Source organism: Anolis sagrei, chromosome 1 (assembly GCF_037176765.1).
Source record: "Anolis sagrei isolate rAnoSag1 chromosome 1, rAnoSag1.mat, whole genome shotgun sequence".
Taxonomy (NCBI): Eukaryota; Metazoa; Chordata; class Lepidosauria; order Squamata; family Dactyloidae; genus Anolis; species Anolis sagrei.
Genome location: NC_090021.1, coordinates 100,712,893 through 100,734,543, shown reverse-complemented (window position 1 = coordinate 100,734,543; position 21,651 = coordinate 100,712,893). Strand labels below are relative to the sequence as shown.

The 21,651-nt window shown below is 40.8% G+C and overlaps 1 protein-coding gene across 1 annotated transcript in view; it reads right to left on the bottom strand.

Moving 5' to 3' along the window:
* The window catches only part of MMS22L (MMS22 like, DNA repair protein), a 90,801-nt gene extending 72,207 nt beyond the window's left edge, over positions 1 to 18,594 (bottom strand). Inside the window, exons 1-7 of the mRNA XM_067467425.1 lie at positions 18,514 to 18,594; positions 10,809 to 11,002; positions 9,000 to 9,125; positions 4,622 to 4,668; positions 2,595 to 2,682; positions 2,330 to 2,507; positions 714 to 807 (exon numbers count right to left, since the gene is read on the bottom strand). Coding sequence (XP_067323526.1) covers positions 714 to 807; positions 2,330 to 2,507; positions 2,595 to 2,682; positions 4,622 to 4,668; positions 9,000 to 9,125; positions 10,809 to 10,987 — 712 coding nt within the window. The 5' untranslated portion in view covers positions 10,988 to 11,002; positions 18,514 to 18,594. The remainder of the gene's footprint in view (positions 1 to 713; positions 808 to 2,329; positions 2,508 to 2,594; positions 2,683 to 4,621; positions 4,669 to 8,999; positions 9,126 to 10,808; positions 11,003 to 18,513) is intronic.
* Between the last annotated feature and the right edge of the window lie 3,057 nt (positions 18,595 to 21,651).

The window sequence follows — 21,651 nt, the reverse complement described above, 5'->3', positions numbered from 1 at the left end:
AACAGACATTGTTGTATCAGGGAGCCTGCATGCTTCACATAATCTGCTTGGTCTCAATCCTTGGACCTCCAAGTGTTCTGGAATTCAGCTCCCAGAATTCTTAACAGCTGACCAAGCTGGATGGGAGCTGAAGTCCCAAACACCTGGAGGACGACATGATGGGACTCACTTTTATAGTAAGCCCCAGCCAAAAGTCTAATTGCAACTTTTTGGACTAACTACAGTGATTTCTGAACATTTACACAGGTTACTCCACATAGAACCTGGTCTCATTCACACTTCATCACTATCTGCCATATTATGAAATTGTGGGATTTGGAGTTTCATGAGCTAATCTTAATGCTTTTAGGGAAGGAGGCAAGCTAAAAACCCAAACAAACAAAGACCAAAAACTCTTAGGATACAACTTGTGGATTAGAACGTGACTGTGCTAGGAATAAAAAACCTAAAAATGTCTCACAGGAAGTGATCAAAACTGAAGTATCATTCAACTGACAAAAAACATCTGAGACAACTTGAAGATTCTAGAGAATGAATACACTGCAATCTATAATTTAAAGTGTATTGCTTTGGAAAGTACGAAAGATTGATGTTTCCACCAGGCTACTGTTTTAGTAATTATTTACACATGCACATAGATTGGAAAAGGTTTTATCCTTCCCACAAAAAACTCAACACTCAAATACTGCAGAACAGACAAGAAGCAGACCTACTTGGCATCTTTTCAGCAAGAATATGAAGAATTTCCAGCACTGACCAATGGATGTCCAGGTGAAGATGCAGCAAATGCCACGAAGGTGGAAATAACTACATAAAAGGGGAAAGAAAATACCAAGAACAATTGTTCTCGTGTATATAAACAGTAATATTTGAAAGCTAGTGTTCTTTCTAGAATTGAAAGGAGTGATAAGGACACTGTAAACTGACTTTTGCTTCTTTTAGTATAATTCATTAAAAAAGCATCAAGACTCAACAGATTTCATCCCCAGTCAAACCCTTGCCTGCCAAAGGATAGATGTGAAAGAATTACTGGAGATAACTGTGGGAATTCCCCATGCACTCATAGGAGATCAGTTATCTTGCTGAATAGAGATAACTGGAGGACATTGGGAAATGTAGTCTCCCTAGCACCAGCCTTGGAGAGAAAGTATTTCCTTGACCCTGTCATGGATCAGAGTGGTTACATACTGCATTAACTCCACTGGTAATTTACTGATCTAGGAGAAGGAACTGAGTGACTCAATCTCTTAAATAAGGTCCCATCACTCTAACAGTGTACTGGTAGGAGACCCACCAGATTTCTTCTTGGCTGACATGACAGATGAAAACTTCCTCATATGTTTCAGCCATTTTTTATGTCAGGAGTGACTTGAGAACCCACAAGTCGCTTCTGATGTGAGACAATTGGCTGTCTACAGGGACATTGCCCAGAGGACACCTAAAATGTTTTACCATCCCTCATGTCCCTGCATGAGAAACTGGATCTGACAGCCTGGAGCTCACACTGCTCCCCAGATTTGAACTGCTGATCTTTTAGACAGCAGTCCTGCTGGCACAAGGGTTTAACCCATTGCGCCCCCGGGGGCTCCTGTTTGAGCCATAAAGCTATAGCTTACACTTGGAGTACAATGCTAGCCACTCCAGGCCCTCCAGGATGTGTGAACTGCCTCTCCTTGGGCCCTTTCACACTACACCATTCTAATACTAAAATTCAATTTCTGCTACCATATCTGCACCCCACAGTATCCTGGAATTTGCAGTTTTAGGAGAGGTATTTATATTCTCAGCCAGAGAGTTCCTCACCAAATGACACACTCTAGAATTTCTTAGGATGCAGCCTAGGATGCAGTTGCTCATCCATATCCATGGATTCAACCATCTGCAGCTTGAAGATTTAAAAAATATCAAAAAAGTAAACATGGATTTTGACATATTATATAAAGGACATCATTTTACTGTGCAATTCTATATAATGTGACTTCAGCATCCATGGATTTTTGGAGAGAATTGGAAGAAGAAAAAAAACAGTGGATACCAAAGGCTCACAGTATAGTATTATAACAGCATAGTGAGAAAGAACCAATGGAAGAAGAAACCATTTACCTTTTATATAGGTTGCAGCAGTTTTCTAATCTGTTTAAAATGACAACAATCCATTCTAAAATAAGAAATAGATTTCTGGACACTTCTGATGTGGGATGCAGTTAGAAAATTGGCTTCCTCATCCAATTTGGTTGCCCAATCAAGTTTTATGTCATGCACTCTCCCCCACCCCATTTTTTTTACTGTTTATACATGTTAAAATAAACCAAGAAATAATCATTAAAACCTTAGCTTGAGGCAAAATGGTGAATCCTCCCAAAACACAACTAGGAAGTTCATGTAAATGTCCAATATGTAGTGTCAAAGAATGGAGTTCTTCAACCAGCAAGGAAGGCAGCTGTGTCTCTTGTTTCTCATATGGATGGAGCAACTCATCCTCTTTCATTTCATGCGTTTCCAGATACCTGAACAAAATGCATTAATACACATTACATCATAAACAACACTAAATAAACGGGGGATTGAAAGAAGAACTGTTTCTGACAGCTCACCTGAAGAGGAACATTTTCACGTACTGTAGAAATTCGGTACACTGTTGTCTGACATCATGGGCCTCCCAGTGAAGTTGGGCAGCCTGACCTGGCAATAAGACAGAAATTAAAGATGTTATTCTTCATATGATGTATGTTTGGATGCTACCTAAGCTTCCCTGATTCAAAGGGGAAACAATCCAAGTACAAACACACATAAAACAAAGGAAATATCAATTAGAATTAATTTGACACAATTAGCACTTCTTTGCTTGCTTGTAAAAATATGATCAATGGCTCTTATTGGGTCATCAGGGCCCCCCTGGTAGCACAATGGGTTAAACCGCTAAGCTGCTGAACTTGCTGAGCAAAAGGTTGACAGTTCGAATCTGGGAACCAGGTTGGGCTCCCGCTGTTAGGCCCAGCTTCTGCCAACCTAGCAGTTCGAAAACATGTGAGTAGATCAATAGGTCCAGCCTTGGCGGGAAGTTAACAAGTGTCTGGAATTAGTCTCTGAATATTATGCTCTTCCCAAAGGCCTAGAATATTAGAAGTATTTTCGCAGAATATGTGCAGTTCCAAGAAGTGCTGCCTTCTACAGCATTTGTATTCTGCCCAAATTAAGGCTTTTCCAGTGTTTTCCAAGGTTTCTTGGAATGCCTCCAAGTGCACCAACCACTATTGGTATCACTGTTGTTCTTTTGCCCTGATCTTTTTCAGCTCACTGTCCTCTACTCTACTGCATTCTGGTACTGCAATGTCTATAATAAAAACCTGTTTCTTTCCCACAACCTTCATATCTGGTGTGTTATACGGCAGGTATTTATCTGTTTAGATTTTAAAATCCCAGAGTGTTTTGGCTTCTTTGTCTTCAGTGGTCTTTTCCGGCTTGTGCTCATACCAGGCTTTACTGCAGGGTAGGCCATACTTCTTGCAAAGGTTCTGGTGCACCATTGCTGCTAGTCTGTTGTGATGTTCAATATAGTTAGTCTGGGCTCTTTTCTTGCAACTGCAAATGAGGTATTCTACTGTCTCATCATTCTCTTTGCATAAACAACACTTTGGGTCATTGTAGGACTTTTCAGTTCTTGTTTTCTTTGTATTTGTTTGTAAAGCTTGTTCTTAAGCAGAAAAACCAGGCCTTCAGTTTCCCTTTGTAGGGTTCCTCTCCTAAGTCACTCCCATGTTTTCTTGTTGTTGCCCTTCCCTTCAATGTTCTTAAAATACTGCTCATGGAGTGGCTTGATTGGCCACTGCTCTTTTCGTGTTGCAAACTGTTGGGCTCTGCACTCTCCTTTTGATTTTTTTTGCTATCAGCATCTCAGCCTTATGGACTTCTTTCAATGCTGGTTCTTGGTTTTCTTAAATGTATTCTTTCTGGCCTCTACTGACTGCTTGACTTGGAGCAGACCTTGCTAGAGTAGAGTCTGTCTATGTCACTTCTTTGGTGCAGCGCTCAGTTTATGCCCAGTTAATTATGCCTATGGTGTAGCATAGTGCAGACACAGCCCACATATGCTATATTATTATTATTATTATTATTATTATTATTATTATTATTATTATTTGAAACACAACAAGATGAGTCCACAGCAGTCAAGATCTCTCTGCCAGCTGTTGTATTAGATCACACCTCGGACACTTCCTAAGTGTCTAGGACTGTGTGATGTATCGCTGAATAATGCATGCAGATCCCAGTAAGGTGGCCTTTTGCAGCAGGCAGATGGTAATTTTGCCAGTGCCATTTGTGTTTAAGTGCAGGCCAAGATCTTTAGGCACTGCACCCAGTGTGCTGATCACCACTGGGACCACCTTTACAGGCATGTGCCAGAGTCTTTGCCATTCCATCTTTAAATCCTCATATCGTGTCAGCTTTTCCAGTTGTTTCTCTTCAATCCTGATGATGATGATGATGATGATGATTATTATTATTATCCCCTTCAGGTTCTGAAATGGGAACAGAACAATCTCCAACAGGATTTATAATGAAACTTTTTTTTAAAAAAAAACTGTTGGAACCAGTTCTGCAAACAAATTATTAAACTTACCAAAGTCATTTGATTGAAGGAGGATTTCCAATTTGTGTATTTGTTGCCTATCCAAATAGAAAGAGGAAGATGCTCTTAGAAATACATTTATACAAGCAACAAACTCTGGATTTCAAAACCATATAATAAATGTTCACCCTCAGCAAACATGGGCCCAAATGTCAACTAGTAGTTGAAGTCAATTTGGACAAAATTAGCTTGTGAGATAGTTTTTGCTGCAGGGAGAAGAAAACAATGGAAAAGATGCTTCACTTGGCTTCCAGACCTTCTGCCAAAGAGAAACAGAGAAGGAGAAGAGAAGCAGAAAGAACTTTTGCTTTTCTGGAGGAATTTGGAGTTTGGGCTCAAACCATGATCTTCAACATAGACCTTGCTAAAGTCCCCAAGCATCGGCTATGAACCTTCAGGGTCCTCTAAGTACTATTAAACTGAGCTGTGATAGGAGAGTCACCAACAGGTTATGCCACTTTTTGTAACCAGGCTGCAGCATCACCCGAAAATTTAACTTTGCTCAAACAAATTGACAGCCGCAACTAATCATACCTAACAGGTGTAAGGTGCCTTTTACAGGAAATGCCAGTTAATAAGCAGACAGATCCATTTTGTCGTACACGCAATTTTCAAATGTCAAGCTATTCTGAAACGAAGACTCATCTAATAGTAATAGAGATGCTAAATAGATAGCTATGGTCAAGACTAGAAGTAAAAGAAAATATAGTTTCACTCGGGGGCAAATACAATTTATGAAAAGAACCCCTTCCACACGAATCCAATAAACTACAGTCCATAATAATACCTAGAGAGAAGCAAGAATATTTCTGAAACCAGTGAGCCTCACTGTAAATCCACTCACTTTGTTCCATTCCACTGTGATCTATATAGTTCACCAGCCAATAAACACAATTATGGCACAAATCTCGCTCTACAAAGGCATACCCCCATCCAGGCAGGTTTGTTTCCAGAGTCTGGCTGAAGAGAAAATTGGCAAAAATATAAAATGCCTGCAAGGGGCAAGGTGAGAACAGCATTTGCAGATTAGATTCACTGAGCAGAGGAGGGCTTAGTTCGACCTGCACACCTTCATTTCTCCCATGTAAATGTTTCTAGAAATTAGCAGCAGGAAGTAATGCCTCATACACATTTCCATCCTTAGACAACTAAGGTTCCCATACCTACCAACAGAACAACAACTAACGTGCACACATACATACATGCATACACACCCACTCTCACACAATACTCCCCAAAGCCATTTTTAACTTAGTAAAAGAATCAAACAATAACATTTTCACTTCAAAGAACCAACTTTATGGAAGGCTAATAGTCTTCCAGAGACACTGAAGCAAGTTACTGAGTGTTTAGTTTTGATGGGTAGGCTCTCCAGGAATTGTCAAATCGACATCACAGAAAAAAACAGTATAGCCACTAAAAATGCTAAACAACTTCTTGTGTCAGGCTGCAGAACAGACCGACTTCAATTTTATTAAATTACTTTCTTAAGTGGGGAAAAACCCAAGGAAACAATGTCTGCCATTCCAACACAAATTACTACAATTGTCTAGTCTCAGCCACATTTTAAGTCTATTATGATATCAAGTTATGCATAGCTTGAAAACCATTCATCTACCACTTAACATATTTTCTGGAAGTGACATAATACCAACTAAGAAAATCTTCCAGAACAGAGTTTAAATATTTTTTTTAAAAAGTCCTAAATAAAAACCAAGCAATGGTAAGGAGAAAAGGGGTAAAGGCAACTGCTTCTGATCTTGAAAGTGAAGTAAGGTCAGCTCTGGTTAGTATTTGGATGGAAGACCACCAATTGATACCAAGTGCTACAGGCTATATTTTAGAGGATGGAACTGGCAAAACCTCCACCGAGTATAAGTCACTATATGCTGACAGGCAACTTTGCAGGCATATATATGCACACATACACTTGTTTCTAAGTACAGAGGATGCAAAGCAGAGAGACTTTCCTGATACCACAATGACTAGAAGGAAATAGCTAAGTCAAAATGTAAAAAAATCCTAGACTCTACAAGTGGTAGCAACAAATCCTTGCCTTGCAAATTGCATCAATTTTCTGTATCTCTGCCTGAAGCCAGTAGGTTTCAAGCCAACAAACTTCAAAAGGTACCTTTGGGGTGGCATGTGGTAATAAAAGTATAGGCTAATAGTAATAAAATAATAAACTCTATCTCCCTAAAGGGACTCAGGGCAGTTTCCAGCATAGGTCAAACATTGCAATTACAGACATTGAAATATACAAGTAATCATTATAAACAAAAAGATAATACTATAAAACAGTCATACATATTTAAAATTAAAAAACACTTTAGTGTTAATCCCATCAAGCAAGTTCAGTTTCCTATGGCCAAGATTTGAGAGTGGACCTCGATAACTATGGGAGGGCTGGGCTAATATAACGAGGTGAATAAAGTGCAACCACAATCCTGCATGATGGTCAGGGCGGGACCAGGAGCGATTTATTTCTAAGGCCTGAGGCACAGATATGAGATGGCTAGACCAATGGGAAACAAAGGGACGGGCAAGTGGGTAAAGTGCAGAACAAAGCCTTAACCAATGGTCAGGGTAATACCTGGGGCTATTCTTTTCTAGGGCCTGCCAAATAGCTGTAATAGAGCTAGGCCAAGTCAAGGGCAATGAGGAAGTAGAGGGCCAGGGACGTGGGCAGAGTGCAGAGCAGAGACCTAACTGTTGGTCAGCGTAGGACCTAGGACTAATCATTATCAAAAGCCTGCTGGAACCACCAGGTCTTCAGGTCCTTTTGGAAGGAAGGTAGTGACAGAGCTTGTCTTAGATCTCTGTGGAGGGAGTTCTTAAAGACATCTGATCTTGGAAGCGAAGCGGGGTCAGCCCTGGTTAGCATGTGGGTAGGAGACTGTCAACAAACCCCAAGTGTTCAAAGTTATATTTCAGAGGAAGAAATTGGCAAAACTATCTCTGGGGAGGACGATGTGTTTCTTCCTCACCCGGCAACCTCCACTTTTCTTCTACTGACAGGCATATGACTTAAACCTCATGACAGAGAGTATGACAACTTATGAAGCCAAGTGCTGTGATCACTGTTCAACAGTTCCTCACTAAAACTTCCAGCGCTAGCAGCAGGCAGAGGTAAATAGGAGGAGGGAAAGGTGAAGATAAGCAAGTCTGCAAGAGCCAAGTCGCATTCAAGTGCTGAAAGACCTGTTGGCATAGAAATAATGTATCCCTGGCTTGTTGTAGGTTTTTTCAGGCTATATGGCCATGTTCTAGAGGCATTCTCTCCTGACGTTTTGCCTGCATCTAAGGCAAGCATCCTCAGAGGTTGTGAGGCGTGTTGGAACTAGGAAAATTGGGTTTATATATCTGTGAAATAATGTCCAGGGTGGGTCAAAGAACTCTTGTCTGTTGGAGCTAGGTGTGAATGTTTCTACTGGCTACCTTGATTACAAGCAAAACAACACCCAGACACAGGGAAACTCCAGAGAGGAAACAATCAGGGACAGCTAATCACCTCTCATCAAAAGATTTCCCCAGGCACTAACAAGCCATGCCAAAAAACTGCCAGACCATCAAATGCTAATCAAAGTGGTCAGTTGAAACGTTCACACCTACTCCAACAGACAAGAGTTCTTTGTCCCACCCTGGACATTCCACAGATATAGAAACCCAATTTTCCTAGTTACAACAGACCTCACAACCTTCAATTTCCTTGCCTTTCACAAACCAAGCTCTGCAATGCTGAAACAGTCTCTAAGTTTTCACTAACACATTTTTTTAAATTCTTGCTCCTAGACTGGTATTGTGTCAGAGAAGTCACTGGAGTGTCATAATGCAAAATCATGTTGGTGGGGCTGCTGTCAAGAGATATGGTCTTCCAGCAGATTCTACCACACCTTGGTTCCATTGCCATCCTCTATCTATAGAGCTTCAATTGATAAAGCTGCTGCATCATTGTCGTGGATGTAACTCCTGTGCATGCTTCCACTTTGGCTAGGATGGCACTGATTTTATGTTGTGCTGCCAAGTGTGTAGAGAGCCTCCCTGGCTTCAGCCAAACTGTAGACATCTTGCCCTGACCACAGGAACACACTGTGAAAGTTCAATGCAATTACTGAAAAGAATTCTCCCTTGGAAGAGTGTGCTTTAGCATGCAATTATGAGATTGTTGGCCTGTACTTTGTGTGCCTGTGTGCACAGCCTGTACAGCTGGATGCCCCTAGCATTTAGATTCAATAACTATGTTCTAGGATTCAATATCTGACAGACTAGATCAAAATATTCAAATCCACACTCCAGAAATGCCATATATTTTGCAATTGAATATCAATTTGTAACAACAGTCTCAAAACAGAAAGATTAAAAACCATACCTGAATAATCCAAAGAGAAGCGTACAAGACTCAACTAAAGCAGTTTCGGTGACCCACTGAAAACCAAACAATTCTATTGTGTCTTCCTCATAATCAGTTGGAAAAGGATCTAATCCCAGCAAAATCCTGAATAAAAGAAAAGCCATCATTATTTAGATTGTTTGAATAGTGTCATAAATATATGCAATGCATAAACGAATATTTTATCAATAGATCGCAATCTTGCCTTTAATTATTTATTCATATACACAAGTGTCCTGATTTGGCAAGAACAGTCCCAATTAAATTTCAATATTTCCATTTTTTCAGAAACATCCCAGTTTCTGTCTACTTCTTCCTCTTTCTTCTTACTGGTAATTCAGTTCTTAAAATTGAGGGCGAACGTACACTGAATAATTAATGATGTTTGACATCACTTTAACTGGTGTGGTTTAATGCTTTGGAATCATGAGAATTGGAGTTTGGTGAGGGTCTGGAAGAGAAGACTATAGACCTTGTAAAACTACACCTCTCAGGATTCAACTGAATTGAGCCGCTGCAGTTATAGTTCTGTCAAACCGCATTAATGCTACAGTGTAGATGCACACTGAGTCAGTGCAAAAGCAGTTTGCACTCAATTAGTTCAGCAGGATAACAAAAGCGGGGGGAAATCTTGCTCTTCCTTGTAGATCTGGCAAAAGCAAACTGCTGCAGCCTCTCCTCTTCATCAATAACCTATGCCATCCACACCACACTTGTATGTACCTAGCTATGTAAGTCCCAGTTTTGATCTGTAAAAACTTGGATAGCATGGCATTTACTCCATTCACAGCTTGCTGATATCTATGAATATACACAGTACTGTGTAGGTGTTCACGTAACACAAAATAGCTGTTATTTCACAAAAAGAAACAAAGCAGCTCTTGCTTTATAATCAGCTTCCAAATAGGAGCCCCTGTTAGTGCAATGGGTTAAACTCTTGTGCCAGCTGGACTGCTGACCGGAAATTAGGAGGTTTGAATCCGGGGAGTGGGGTGAGTTTACATCTGTCACAGCTCTAGCTTCTCATATGGGACATGAGAGAAGCCTCCCACAGGATGGTAAAACATCCAGGTGTCCCCTGGGCAATTTCCTTGCAGACCGTCAATTCTCTCACACGAAGCCACTTGCAGTTTCTCAAATCGCTCCTGACATGCAAGTCAGAAATAAGACAGGGCACAAATAACAATAGTATGAATTGATCCTACCTTTTTAGTTTAAGAGATAAGGAGCATTATAGCTGTGAGAATCTGAATACTCTAAAGCACATTTCATACGCTACTAACAGGGGCAACATTGCCACAGGTATGTTTCCACCACGTGGTAAGGCAGTGGCAATGAACCAGTACCACAGACTGGATGATGACTTTTGTAAAACAGTACTGTTTTTCCATTGGGTCATGGTGTTGGCCACAGGGTCAGCCTATGAATACTTTTCTCTTGAATTATAAAACCCATAGAGAAGGAAGGTGTTCTTTTCAGTAACTGCCACGCCACATCAGGAATGTTATGAATTGGATCCCAAAAACCATTGCTCAAACAAAAGTCAAAGACACTAATGGGATCATTGTGGCACACAGCAGCTGTTAGAAGAAACTAATTAAACATTCCTAACTCTCAGTCCTGAACACACGCAGACTCACTCACACACACAGGGGATTTTAATACTCCTCAAAGTAATTATGCCGCTGAAACGTTCTCTGTAAAATTAAGCCTGCCCAATAGTTTCATTCCCCTCTCCCCCACTCCCAAGATAAAAGCCCCAAGAGGGACATTTCCAGTTCTACATACCTCTTAAAAGATCCACTTGCTAAGTAAGAATCAGGAGAAAAGCTTTTCCCTCCATTTGTAAGGTCTGAAGCACAGGAGAAGTTGAAGAGCCTGGAGGATTGGGCCTCCACTTCCATTGCCATCTCTAAGCTCTCCGGGAAAGACGAAGGCACCGAGGAAGCCAGGAAATCATCATCCATTGTTTATGTTTCTCCCTGGAATCAGACAGTACGTGGGCTGCTTTGTTTTGAAGTGCTTCGTTTTCTGAATATAGGACTGTCAGAATTATTTTCATATACTAAGCTAAAGCTTGAAATCGAACCACTGGAAACGCTAAGTAATATGTGAAATAGCATCACGTTTCCAAAGCATGTCAGTGCACAGGAATCCCAGTGCCACAAAATTTAAATACAGGGGTATTTAAAGTGCAGCTGTTGAGCATCCACAGGACCTCTGTGGCAACTCTGTGGCTCGAACCAGATTCCATCCAGGATCCCAGTCAAGAGATGTGATTGCCTAGTTAAAAATGGGAAAAGTCTGGGGGAAGGCAAAACCTTTTTTTCAAAGTCTGTGGGGAGAGCAATTTGAAAAGAAATGTAGCTCAAGAAATACAACCAGACCCAGGCAGTCCAAAATAAATGTTAAATTGTGCCCCTCCCTCAAGGAAGTTCTGAAGATCTGATTTTACATCATTTTCCCCAAGTTTGAATACACTGGAGATATTGCATGAAGTTTACAGACCATACTTAGATAACCCCTAGCCGGAGTGAATCCTGTTTGTAATAGAAAACGCTCTGCCACATGTCTTACTTCTGCAGTAATTGTGGAAAGATCATAGAATCAAAGAGTTGGAAGAGACCTCATGGGCCATCCAGTCCAACCCCCTGCCAAGAAGCAGGAATATTGCATTCAAACCACCCCTGACAGATGGACATCCAGCCTCTGTTTAAAAGTTTCCAAAGAGGGAGCCTCCCATCACATTACGGGGCAGAGAGTTCCACTGCTGAACGGCTCTCACAGTCAGGAAGTTCTTCCTCATGTTCAGATGGAATCTCTTTTCTTGTAGTTTGAAGCCATTGTTCCACGTCCTAGTCTCCAGGGAAGCAGAAAACAAGCTTGCTCCCTACCTCCCTGTGGCTTCCTCTCACATATTTATACATGGCTATATTTCCTCTCAGCCTTCTCTTCTTCAGGCTAAACATGCCCAGCTCTTTAAGCCGCTCCTCATAGGGCTTGTTCGCCAACCCTTGATCATTTTAGTCGCCCTTCTCTGGACACATTCCAGCTTGTCAATATCTCGCTTGAATTGTGGTGCCCAGAATTGGACACAATATTCCAGGTGTGCTCTAACCAAGGCGGAATAGAAGGGTAGCATGACTTCCCTAGATCTAGACACTATGCTCCTATTGATGCAGACCAAAATCCCATTGGCTTTTTTTGCCGCCACATCACATTGTTGGCTCATGTTTAACTTGTTGTCCAAAAGGACTCCAAGATCTTTTTCACGTACTCCTCTTGAGCCAGGCATTGTCCCCCATTCTGTATCTGTGCATTTCGTTTTTCCTGCAAAAATGGAGTATCTTGCATTTGTCACTGTTGAATTTCATTTTGTTAGTTTTGGCCCTTCTCTCTAATCTGTCAAGATTGTTTGAATCCTGCTCCTGTCCTCTGGAGTATTGGCTATCCCTCCCAATTTGCTATCGTCTGCAAACTTGATGATCATGCCTTCTAACCCTTCATCTAAGTCATTAATAAAGATGTTAAACAGGACCGGGCCCAGGACGGAACCCTGCGGCACTCCACTCATCACTTCTTTCCAGGATGAAGAGGAAGAAGCATTGGTGAGCACCCTCTGGGTTCATCCATTTAACCAATTACAGGTCCACCTCACCGTAGTTTTGCCTAGCCCACACTGGACTAGTTTGTTTGCTAGAAGGTCATGGGGGACCTTGTCGAAGGCTTTACTGAAATCCAGGTATGCTACATCCACGGCATTCCTTGAGAGATCTCCCATGAAGATCTCTCAAGTGCTTCTTTGTTTCTGTCTGGAAATATAATTTTATTTTATTTTTAAATTATTGTTCTCTAAAAGTTTTTCTAAAGGCAGAGATGGTACATTCCACTATTAATACTAAGCAATTTCTATCCATACCTCAAAATACAATAAATGCAATATAAAGATCTAAAATGCAGTGGGTTAAACCACTGAGCTTCTGAACTTGCTGACCAAAAGATTGGCGGTTCATATCCAGGGAGTGGGGTAAGCTCCCGCTGTTACCCCAGTTTCTGTCCATTTAGCAGTTCAAAAACATGCAAATGTGAGTAGATCAATAGGTACTGCTTCTGTGGGAAGGTAACGGCGCTCCATGCAGTTATGCTGGCCACATGACCTTGGAGGCATCTACAACAACGCTGGCTCTTCGAAATAGAGATGATCAACACCCCCCACAGTCGGACACGACTATACTTAATGTCAGGGGAAACCTTTACCATTACCTATAAAAGATCTAAACATGAAATAATTCTCATATTTTTTAAAAAAAATAGTTTCTTCTTCATTGCAAAAAATAAACTTTTAGTAACCATCGGCTCCAAAGCTTTTTGTAATAAACGATCTGGTCAAAATGAGAAACAAGACAAACACCACAACTATTAATTTAATTTAAAAGTTGTGGAAAGGACAAATATCTTGTAATTCACTATCACAAGCAGTGATTATTATTATTAGTCATATTAAAATGAGTGCTTAAATAACAAATGTAAAAAGCATTCAGAAAATGTTATTGCTTGCTTCCTTCCAGTGCTTTGTGAGTAAGTATATTGTTGCTGCTGCTGTTGTTGTTATTTTCAACCCTTTTCCTAGTTCAAGACTCAAAGTATGTCACAAGAGATTTAGAAGCATATAGTTATATAAAATACAAAAATTAAGCGCTTAAATGATCAGAAAACATAAACCATTAAACTACAAATACACATCCATTAGAAAAATCCAGTACGTTTAGTACCTATTGATCTACTCACATTTGCATGTTTTTGAACTAAAATATGGATCAGCATTTTAACAGCTGAACAGAGAAAAGGAATTTTAAAAAACCATGAGCGGATGGGTAAAGCATGTACAGACCTCATACAATCAATCTCCAAACTCCTGTTGAAACAGAAAAGTCTTTACTTGAGAGCAGTTAGAAAGCAGGGAGGATGCCCATATAACTCCTCTGAGGGTGCATCTACATACTGACATCAGGTTGGTTGCCATGTCTTACGGCTATAAAATCCTGCGAGTTGTCGTTTTACAAGATCTTTCACTTTCTCTGCCAAAAGTCTTCCAGTGCTCACTAATATACAACTTCCAGGATTCCTTGCCATTGAACCATGACAGTTAAAGTGGTGTCAAACTGCATTAATTATACAGTATAGATGTACCCTGGAAAGGGAATTCCAGTGCCTGGGGAATTCCACTTGATTAGCATTTAATGGCCTTGCAGTTTCAAAGCCTGGCTGGATGCTGCCTAGGGAATCCTTTGTTGGGAGTGACTTGTTAACTTTATTTATTTATTTCGTGTCAAAAGCATGAAATTCACAGAGAAGGCCCTCTCCTATGTTCACACCTGTGAAGGTGGTGGGATAGAAATAAAGGCTTTCTCAGATGATTTCAAAACACGGAGGGGTTCATACTGAAAAATATAGTCCTTGAAATAGCCTTGACCTGAGCAATATATGGATCTATAGATTGAAACCAACCTTCTGAACTGGGCCTGGGTATGGATCAGCAGCCAACTGTTGCAACAAAGGAATTCTCATCTATCAAGCTACACATTGAGGAGGGGGCTGTCCCAATTGTGGTTAGCATTACTACCTAGTTTTGGGGTGAGAATAGTGTTAATATCTAGATATTTATGATGTGCAGTTCCCAATAGCACTGGATGGCAGCAAGGGAGAGGAAGGATTGGAGTAACAATCTGGATCCAACACAATTCTCAACTCAGATCCGCTGTGTATGACAACAACAGTATAATAGTAATAATAATAGTTGTTACTATATGTCTTCAAGTCACTTCAAACATAAGGAGACCCTAAGGGAAATGGAGAACAGGGTTTTCTTGGCAAGATTTGTTTAGAGAGGGTTTGCTTTTTCTTCTTGAGGTTGAGAGAGAGAGACTTGCCCAAGATCAGACACTGGATTTCCATGATTGAACAGGGGTTTGAATTCTCGTCTCCAAAGTCATAGTTCAATGCTCAGATCACTACACCATGATGGCTTTAAATGTGTATTTATGATTTCATTTTTTTGAATTTGTGTTGCCTAAGGCTTTCATGGCTGGGATCACTGGGTTGCTATGAGTTTTCCGGGCTGTATGGCCATGTTCCAGAAGCATCTTCTCCTGACATTTCACCCACATCTATGACAGGCATCCTCAGAGGTTGAGGGGTCTGTTGGAAAACTAGGCAAGTGGGGTTTTTATATCAGTGGAATGTCCAGGGTTGGAGAAAGAACTCTTGTCTGTTTGAGGCAAGTGTGAATGTTGCAATTGGACACCTTGATTAACATTGAATGACCTTGCAGCTTCAAAGCCTGGTTGCTTCCTGTCTGGAGGAATCCTTTGTTGGGAGCGACTAGTGAACTTTCATTTATTTATTTTGTGTAAAAAGCGTAAAATTGTTAACATGTCACTAAATCAAAAATTAAAGGTTGAGAAACTGGGTGCAAACTGTTCCCACATGTTTGATAATAATAATAATAATAATAATGTCCAAGTGCTAATATTAATAACTACATATTATTACTTATTAGTACTGATAGTACGTCATAATTATCAGTATTAACACCAAAACAGATACTGATTAAATATATGTGTTAGGAATTCTTCATTTACTTTCAATGTGGTATTAAGGCTGTTCTTGAGGGGCAAATCAGGACAACACAACTGGTGCTGGAAAATTTTATATTAGAATATTGCAGGTGATTTGAGGAAGTATTTCTAAGGTTAGGAGTGTCTGATATCAAGCTGAGTTTGTCACAGCAGTGGATGATAAACTAGAAGAGCTCCTTTTTCTGTATTCAGATTTATTCATGCTTTTGATCCCCTGACACTCTTGTGCTCTTCACATCTATAACTAAGCATCTAAGAGGAATTAAAATTCATGATAGGTTTTTGAGGTGGATAGCCACTTTACATGTGTAGCAGAAAGACCAAAAAGTCTTGGGACACTTTAGATTCTAAGAGGTTTCCTTTGGCACAAGACAACGTTCATATTGAGTAAAATTTGTTAAATTTGTAAGATGCCACAAGATTGTTTCTTGTTTATCCATAACAATATGTGCCTTCTGCAAAATTACAAACAAGCACTCATGGGGACTAAGGACCAAAAGTGAGAGAGAGCGGTTAAAGCAGTGTCAAGCTGCACTAACTCTACAGTGGAGATCCACCTGAGGGTAGGATTCCTTGCTCAGGATGCAACTTGACTGTAGAATGAATGCAGATTAATACCACTTTAACTACCATGGCTCAATGCTGTGAAATAATATTTGTAGTTTCAGAAGATTTTTAGCATTCTCTGCCAAAATGTGCTTTTGCCTCACTGTATCATAACCTCCAAAATTCCACTGCATTAAACTGTGGCAGTTAAAGTGGTGTCAAACTTCATTAGCAGGTCCACTAAAATTTAGGAATTTTATAATTTTCAAAATATTATAATTTTATTAATGAGATTTTTATACTTTGTTGTTGTTGTTTATTCATTCAGTTGCTTCTGACTCTTCATGGCCTAATGGTCCAGTCCACGCCAGAGCTCCCTGTCGGCCATGGCCACCCCCAGCTCCTTCAAAGACAAGCCAGTCACTTCAAGGATTTCCTATCTCTCTATGAGTTCGCCCTTACAATTAGTTCTCCCCTCTTATTTCACCCGGAGTTTAAAAAAAATCATTTTATGTACATGCGGCCCACCCTTTGTTTATCTGCCATTATGCTTAGTTCCTATGTTTTGTGTATATTGTTTTATATACTTTGATGTTTTATATATTACTGTTATGTTGTTTATTTGATTGTAATTTGTATTGTTATATTGTAATTGTGTTCGGGCTTGGCCCCATGTAAGCTGCTCCGAGTCCCCTTTGGAGAGATGGTGGTGGGGTACAAATAAAGTTTATTATTATTATTATTATTATCCATCTTTCCCTTGGTCTGCCCCTTCCATTTTCTCCAGCATCATTGTCTTCTCCAAGCTTTCCTGATTTCTCATTATGTGCCCAAAGTACTTCATCTTATTTCCTGGAGTATGGACTGGTTGGATCTTCTTGCGGTCCAAGGCACTCTTAGAATTTTCCTCCAGCACCACAGTTCAAAATCATTTATCTTCCTTCGCTCAGCCTTTCTTATGGTCCAGCTCTCGCATCTATTGCATTTATGCTTATTTATTGTTTCCAACAGACCTCACAACCTTTGAGGATTCCTGCCATAGATGCAGGTGAAATGTCAGGAGAGAATGCTTCTAGAACATGGCTGTATAGCCCAAAAAAACTACAACAACCCAGTGATTCCAGCCATTAAAGCCTTCGACAATGCATTACTTATTGTTGTCTGCATGTGGCACTTGGAGTGCTTCTGTGAGCTGTTCTGAGTCCCTTTGGGGAGATCGTGGCGGGGTACAAATAAAGATTATTATTATTATTATTAGTAGTAGTAGTAGCAGCAGCAGCAGGACCATAAGGAAGACTGAGCGAACGAAGATAGACACTTTTGAACTGCGGTACTGGGGGAAAGTTCTGAGAGTGCCTTGGACCGCCAGAAGATCCAACCAGTCCATACTTCAGAAAATAAAGCCCGACTGCTCTCTGGAGGGAAAGATATTAGAGACAAAGATGAAGTACTTTGGCCACATCATGAGAAGAAAGGAAAGCTTAAAGACAATGATGCTGGAGAAAATGGAAGGAAAAAGGAAGAGGGACCAACCAAGGGCAAGATGGATGGATGGTATCCTTGAAGTGACTGGCTTGACTTTAAAGGAACTGGGGGTGGCCACAGCCCACAGGGAACTCTGGTGTGGGCTGGTCCAGGTAGTCACTAAGAGTTGGAAGCAACTAAACAAATAAACAGCAGTAGTAGTAGTTCTGAAGTGTAGATGCACCTGGCAGGAATCAGCCAGGCTTTGAAGGTGCAAGGCCATAAAATGCTAATCAAGGTGGCCAACTGCAACATTCACACTTCCCTCAAACAGACACGAGTTCTATTCTCACAACCTCTGAGGTTGCCTGCCATAGATGTGGGTGAAACATCAGGAGAGAATGCTTCTGGAACATGGCCATACAGCCCAGAAAAGTCACAGCAACCCTGTAGATGCCCCCTCTGCCATGGACTTTGAGCCAGTCACACATTCTCAGCTTCAGAGGAAGGCAAAGGGAAAACCATTATTTCCCTGTGGGATTAGGAGTTGGGTAAAGCAGAGAAGCACTCTTTGGTAGAGAAGGCTGAAGTCTTAGAAAACTGCAATTCCCATGACCCCAGAGCATTGAGCCGTGCCAGTTAAAGTGGGGCCAAACTGCATTCATTCTACAGTGCAGATACAGGGCTGAGAGGGGCGGCATACAAATCTAGTAAATAAATAAATAGTACATAATATCAGCGCGCCATGCTAACAAGCACTGAATAATGTGGCTTGGGCACAAACCTCGAAGCAAAGGAGCCAACCTAGGAAGGGCCCACAAGGACCCACCGCTTGCAAAGCTCACCTGGGGGACTTGAGCAACAACCGCTCCCCTTTCCTCTGCAGAATCCCCGGGAAAACTCCAGCTGTAATTCCCGCGCGCGCCGGCGGTGACCAGCTCTGACGTAAACGAACCCGGTTGGACGAAAAGGTACGCCCATCGTAACGCGCGCGCCTCTGCTTTTCCGCAAGGGCGGGGGAGGGAATGGAGCAGTGAGGAAATCTTCTTGCACTTCCTCGATTCAGTTTGGACTTGAAAACCCCACGAGTTTCAAGTTAAAGTTGAGACAAGAGTCTTCTTTCCTGTCTCCTTTGGATATATTTTTTGCAAATCCTCATTTAGCAGGATCCATTAGTTTGATTTAAGTTCACAAAGTGCATCTACATTGTAGAATTAATGCAGTTCCACCCTGCTTTCACTATCATTGCTCAATGGGATCCTGGGAATTGCAGTTCTGCAATGTTTTAACCTTTTCTCCTCCAGAGGTGCAGGTGCCTCACCATACTACAACTCCCTTTGTATTTTGCACTGCTTTATTTTATTTTTATTTTATTCTTATGTTTTATTTATTTTATTGCGATATTATTTTTGCTCTTTCTGTACTTATTGTGCTGTAATTGTATTACCAGGCTTGGCCTCATGTAAGCCTCCCCAAATCCCCTCTGGGGAGATGGTGGCAGGGTATAAATAAAGATTATTATTATTATTATTATTAGAAACAGAACAAGATGAGTCCACAGCAGACACTCTGCTGGCTGTTGAATTGGATCACATGTCGGACACTTCCCAAGTGTCTAGGACTGTGTGATGTATCAGCGAATAATGCATGCAGATCCCAGTAAGGTGGCCTTCTGCAGCTGGCGGATGGTAATTTTGTCAGCGCCAATTGTGTTTAAGTGCAGGCCAAGGTCTTTAGGCACTGCACCCAGTGTGCCAATCACCACTGGGACCACCTTTAACTGGCTTGTGCCAGAGTCTTTGCAGTTCAATTTTTATTAGTTTTATTATTACTATTATTATTCCATAGCATTGAGCTCTCAGTTCAAGTGGTCTCAAACCACATTGATTCGACAATATAGATCAGGCATGGGCAAACTTTGATCCTCCAGGTGTTTTGGACTTCAACAAGTAGGCTGTTATGAATTGTGAGAGTTGAAGTCCAAAACACCTGGAGGACCAAAATGTGCCCATGCCGGACATAGAGGCACCCTTGCTTGGAAAGCTGTCTTAACTTTTTATGAGATGATCTAAACATACATTCAAAGCAATAAGCAGGAACACTGTGGGAAGGTATCCAAACAAACAGAAAAGTGAATAATATTATGAAAAATATGCAGAGCACAGAGGATCCAAAGAATCAAGGCACTTACATGTGACTCAGAGGCAGCCCTAGGTAATTTTCAACGGTAACCAAACAGTATTCCATCAGTTTGCCTTCAAAAATCTTGCAAATTTCTTGGGAAGACAGGTAGACAAACATCTGCATTCTGGAAGATGCAAAGACTACCAGCACTTAAGCAACAATTCTCCTCCATCACTGGATTTACCATGTCCAAATGCCCAGTCACCGTCTCCCAAAGCAACTACTATACTCTCAACACAATAATGGAAAATGGAATGTTGGTGGACAGAAAAAGATATTTAAAGATGGGCTTAAAGCCAACCTTAAAAACTGTGTCATTGACACCGAGAACTGGGAAGCCCTCACAGCTGACCTCCAGTTGAGCGTTCTAACTGGAGGTCAGCTGTGACCAGAAGTGCTGTGGAACTCGAAGATGCACTAATGGAGGGCAAAAGGGAGAAACAGGTCAAGAGGAAGGCGCATCAAGCCAGCCCTGACTGGGACCACCTTCCATCTGGAAAACAATGTTCTCACTGTGGAAGAACATGCAGATCAAGAATAGGCCTCCACAGTCAGTTACGGACCCATTGCCAAAACATATTTAGTTTTGGATAACATAAGGAAGAGTTAACACTGCTGTGGAGTTTGTTTTGCTGTCTGTGCAACTTATCAAAAGATTTCACCTCACATTCCCTGTGATAATTGGATTTTTAAATTTTGATTTGTTGTGGAAACAAGGATGGGTGATAAAAGTTTTGGTGGAGACACCTTTTCCCCATTAAACTCTTTCGAAAGTGATTTTCCCTTTCTAGGGGCAGATTTCACTCACTTCCTGTTGTCTCACCCCTTTTCATAACTCTGAGTTGTTTGTAAGTCGGATGCTTGTAACTCTCGGACTGCCCATACTCTATATTTCATTAAATGGCTGGAGTTTGGATATATGTGTACATATCAGTGCACCATGGCAGTACAAAATTAACAAATAATTGAATAATGTTATTGGGGCATTATTCAGTCATATTTAATTGCCTTGAGGCCATGGTTATTCCATGTTCTGTATATATTTTCATAATATTTATTATACATAATATTATTGATTATATATACTAATTGAGGATTTGGATTTCCACGTGGATACATCTTTCTCCACATTTTTCAAAACCAGAAACAGATTTCTAGACCCTTCAGAGTTCCCCAATTCCCCTGTTTTGGTTCCATTCTCAATTCCTGTCCACCCCCACACCCACCCCTCGCTGCCCTCAATTGTAGGGGAAGGCAATGGTGGTTCTTAGTATGTATAATTGCATGATACTTTTTGCTGATAGTGTTGTACATTGGGGGGAAAAAACCCGGAGAGTCACATTTGGCTACTAGTATAATGTAGAGGCAGGCAAACTGTCACTGAACTGTAGCTCTCATCAGGCCTATCCAGAGTAGCTAATGGTGAAGTTGTAATCCAACACTCAAAGGTTCATATGTCACCCACTCTTAATTTAAAGCAGGAATGAGAATCATGTGAGCCTATAGATTTTGTTGAACCGCAAGTCCTGTTGGTTATGCTGGCTAGGGCTCAGAACTTTGTGCCACCCTGTAGTAATTCTCAGTAAAATACAATAGGATTTGTGATATGCCACAATCCTGTGCATTCTTATTGAAAAAACAACCAAACATTTGTTTTAAAAGGTCAACTGTATTAAATTGTATGATTGCAGGAAAAATCTGAGAACACCTCTTGTTTGGAAGCCCATATCAAGAAATCATAATCCAAAATGAATATGCATGCTGGCTTCAAAGAAAAGGACAAGTTAGGCAATTGTCTT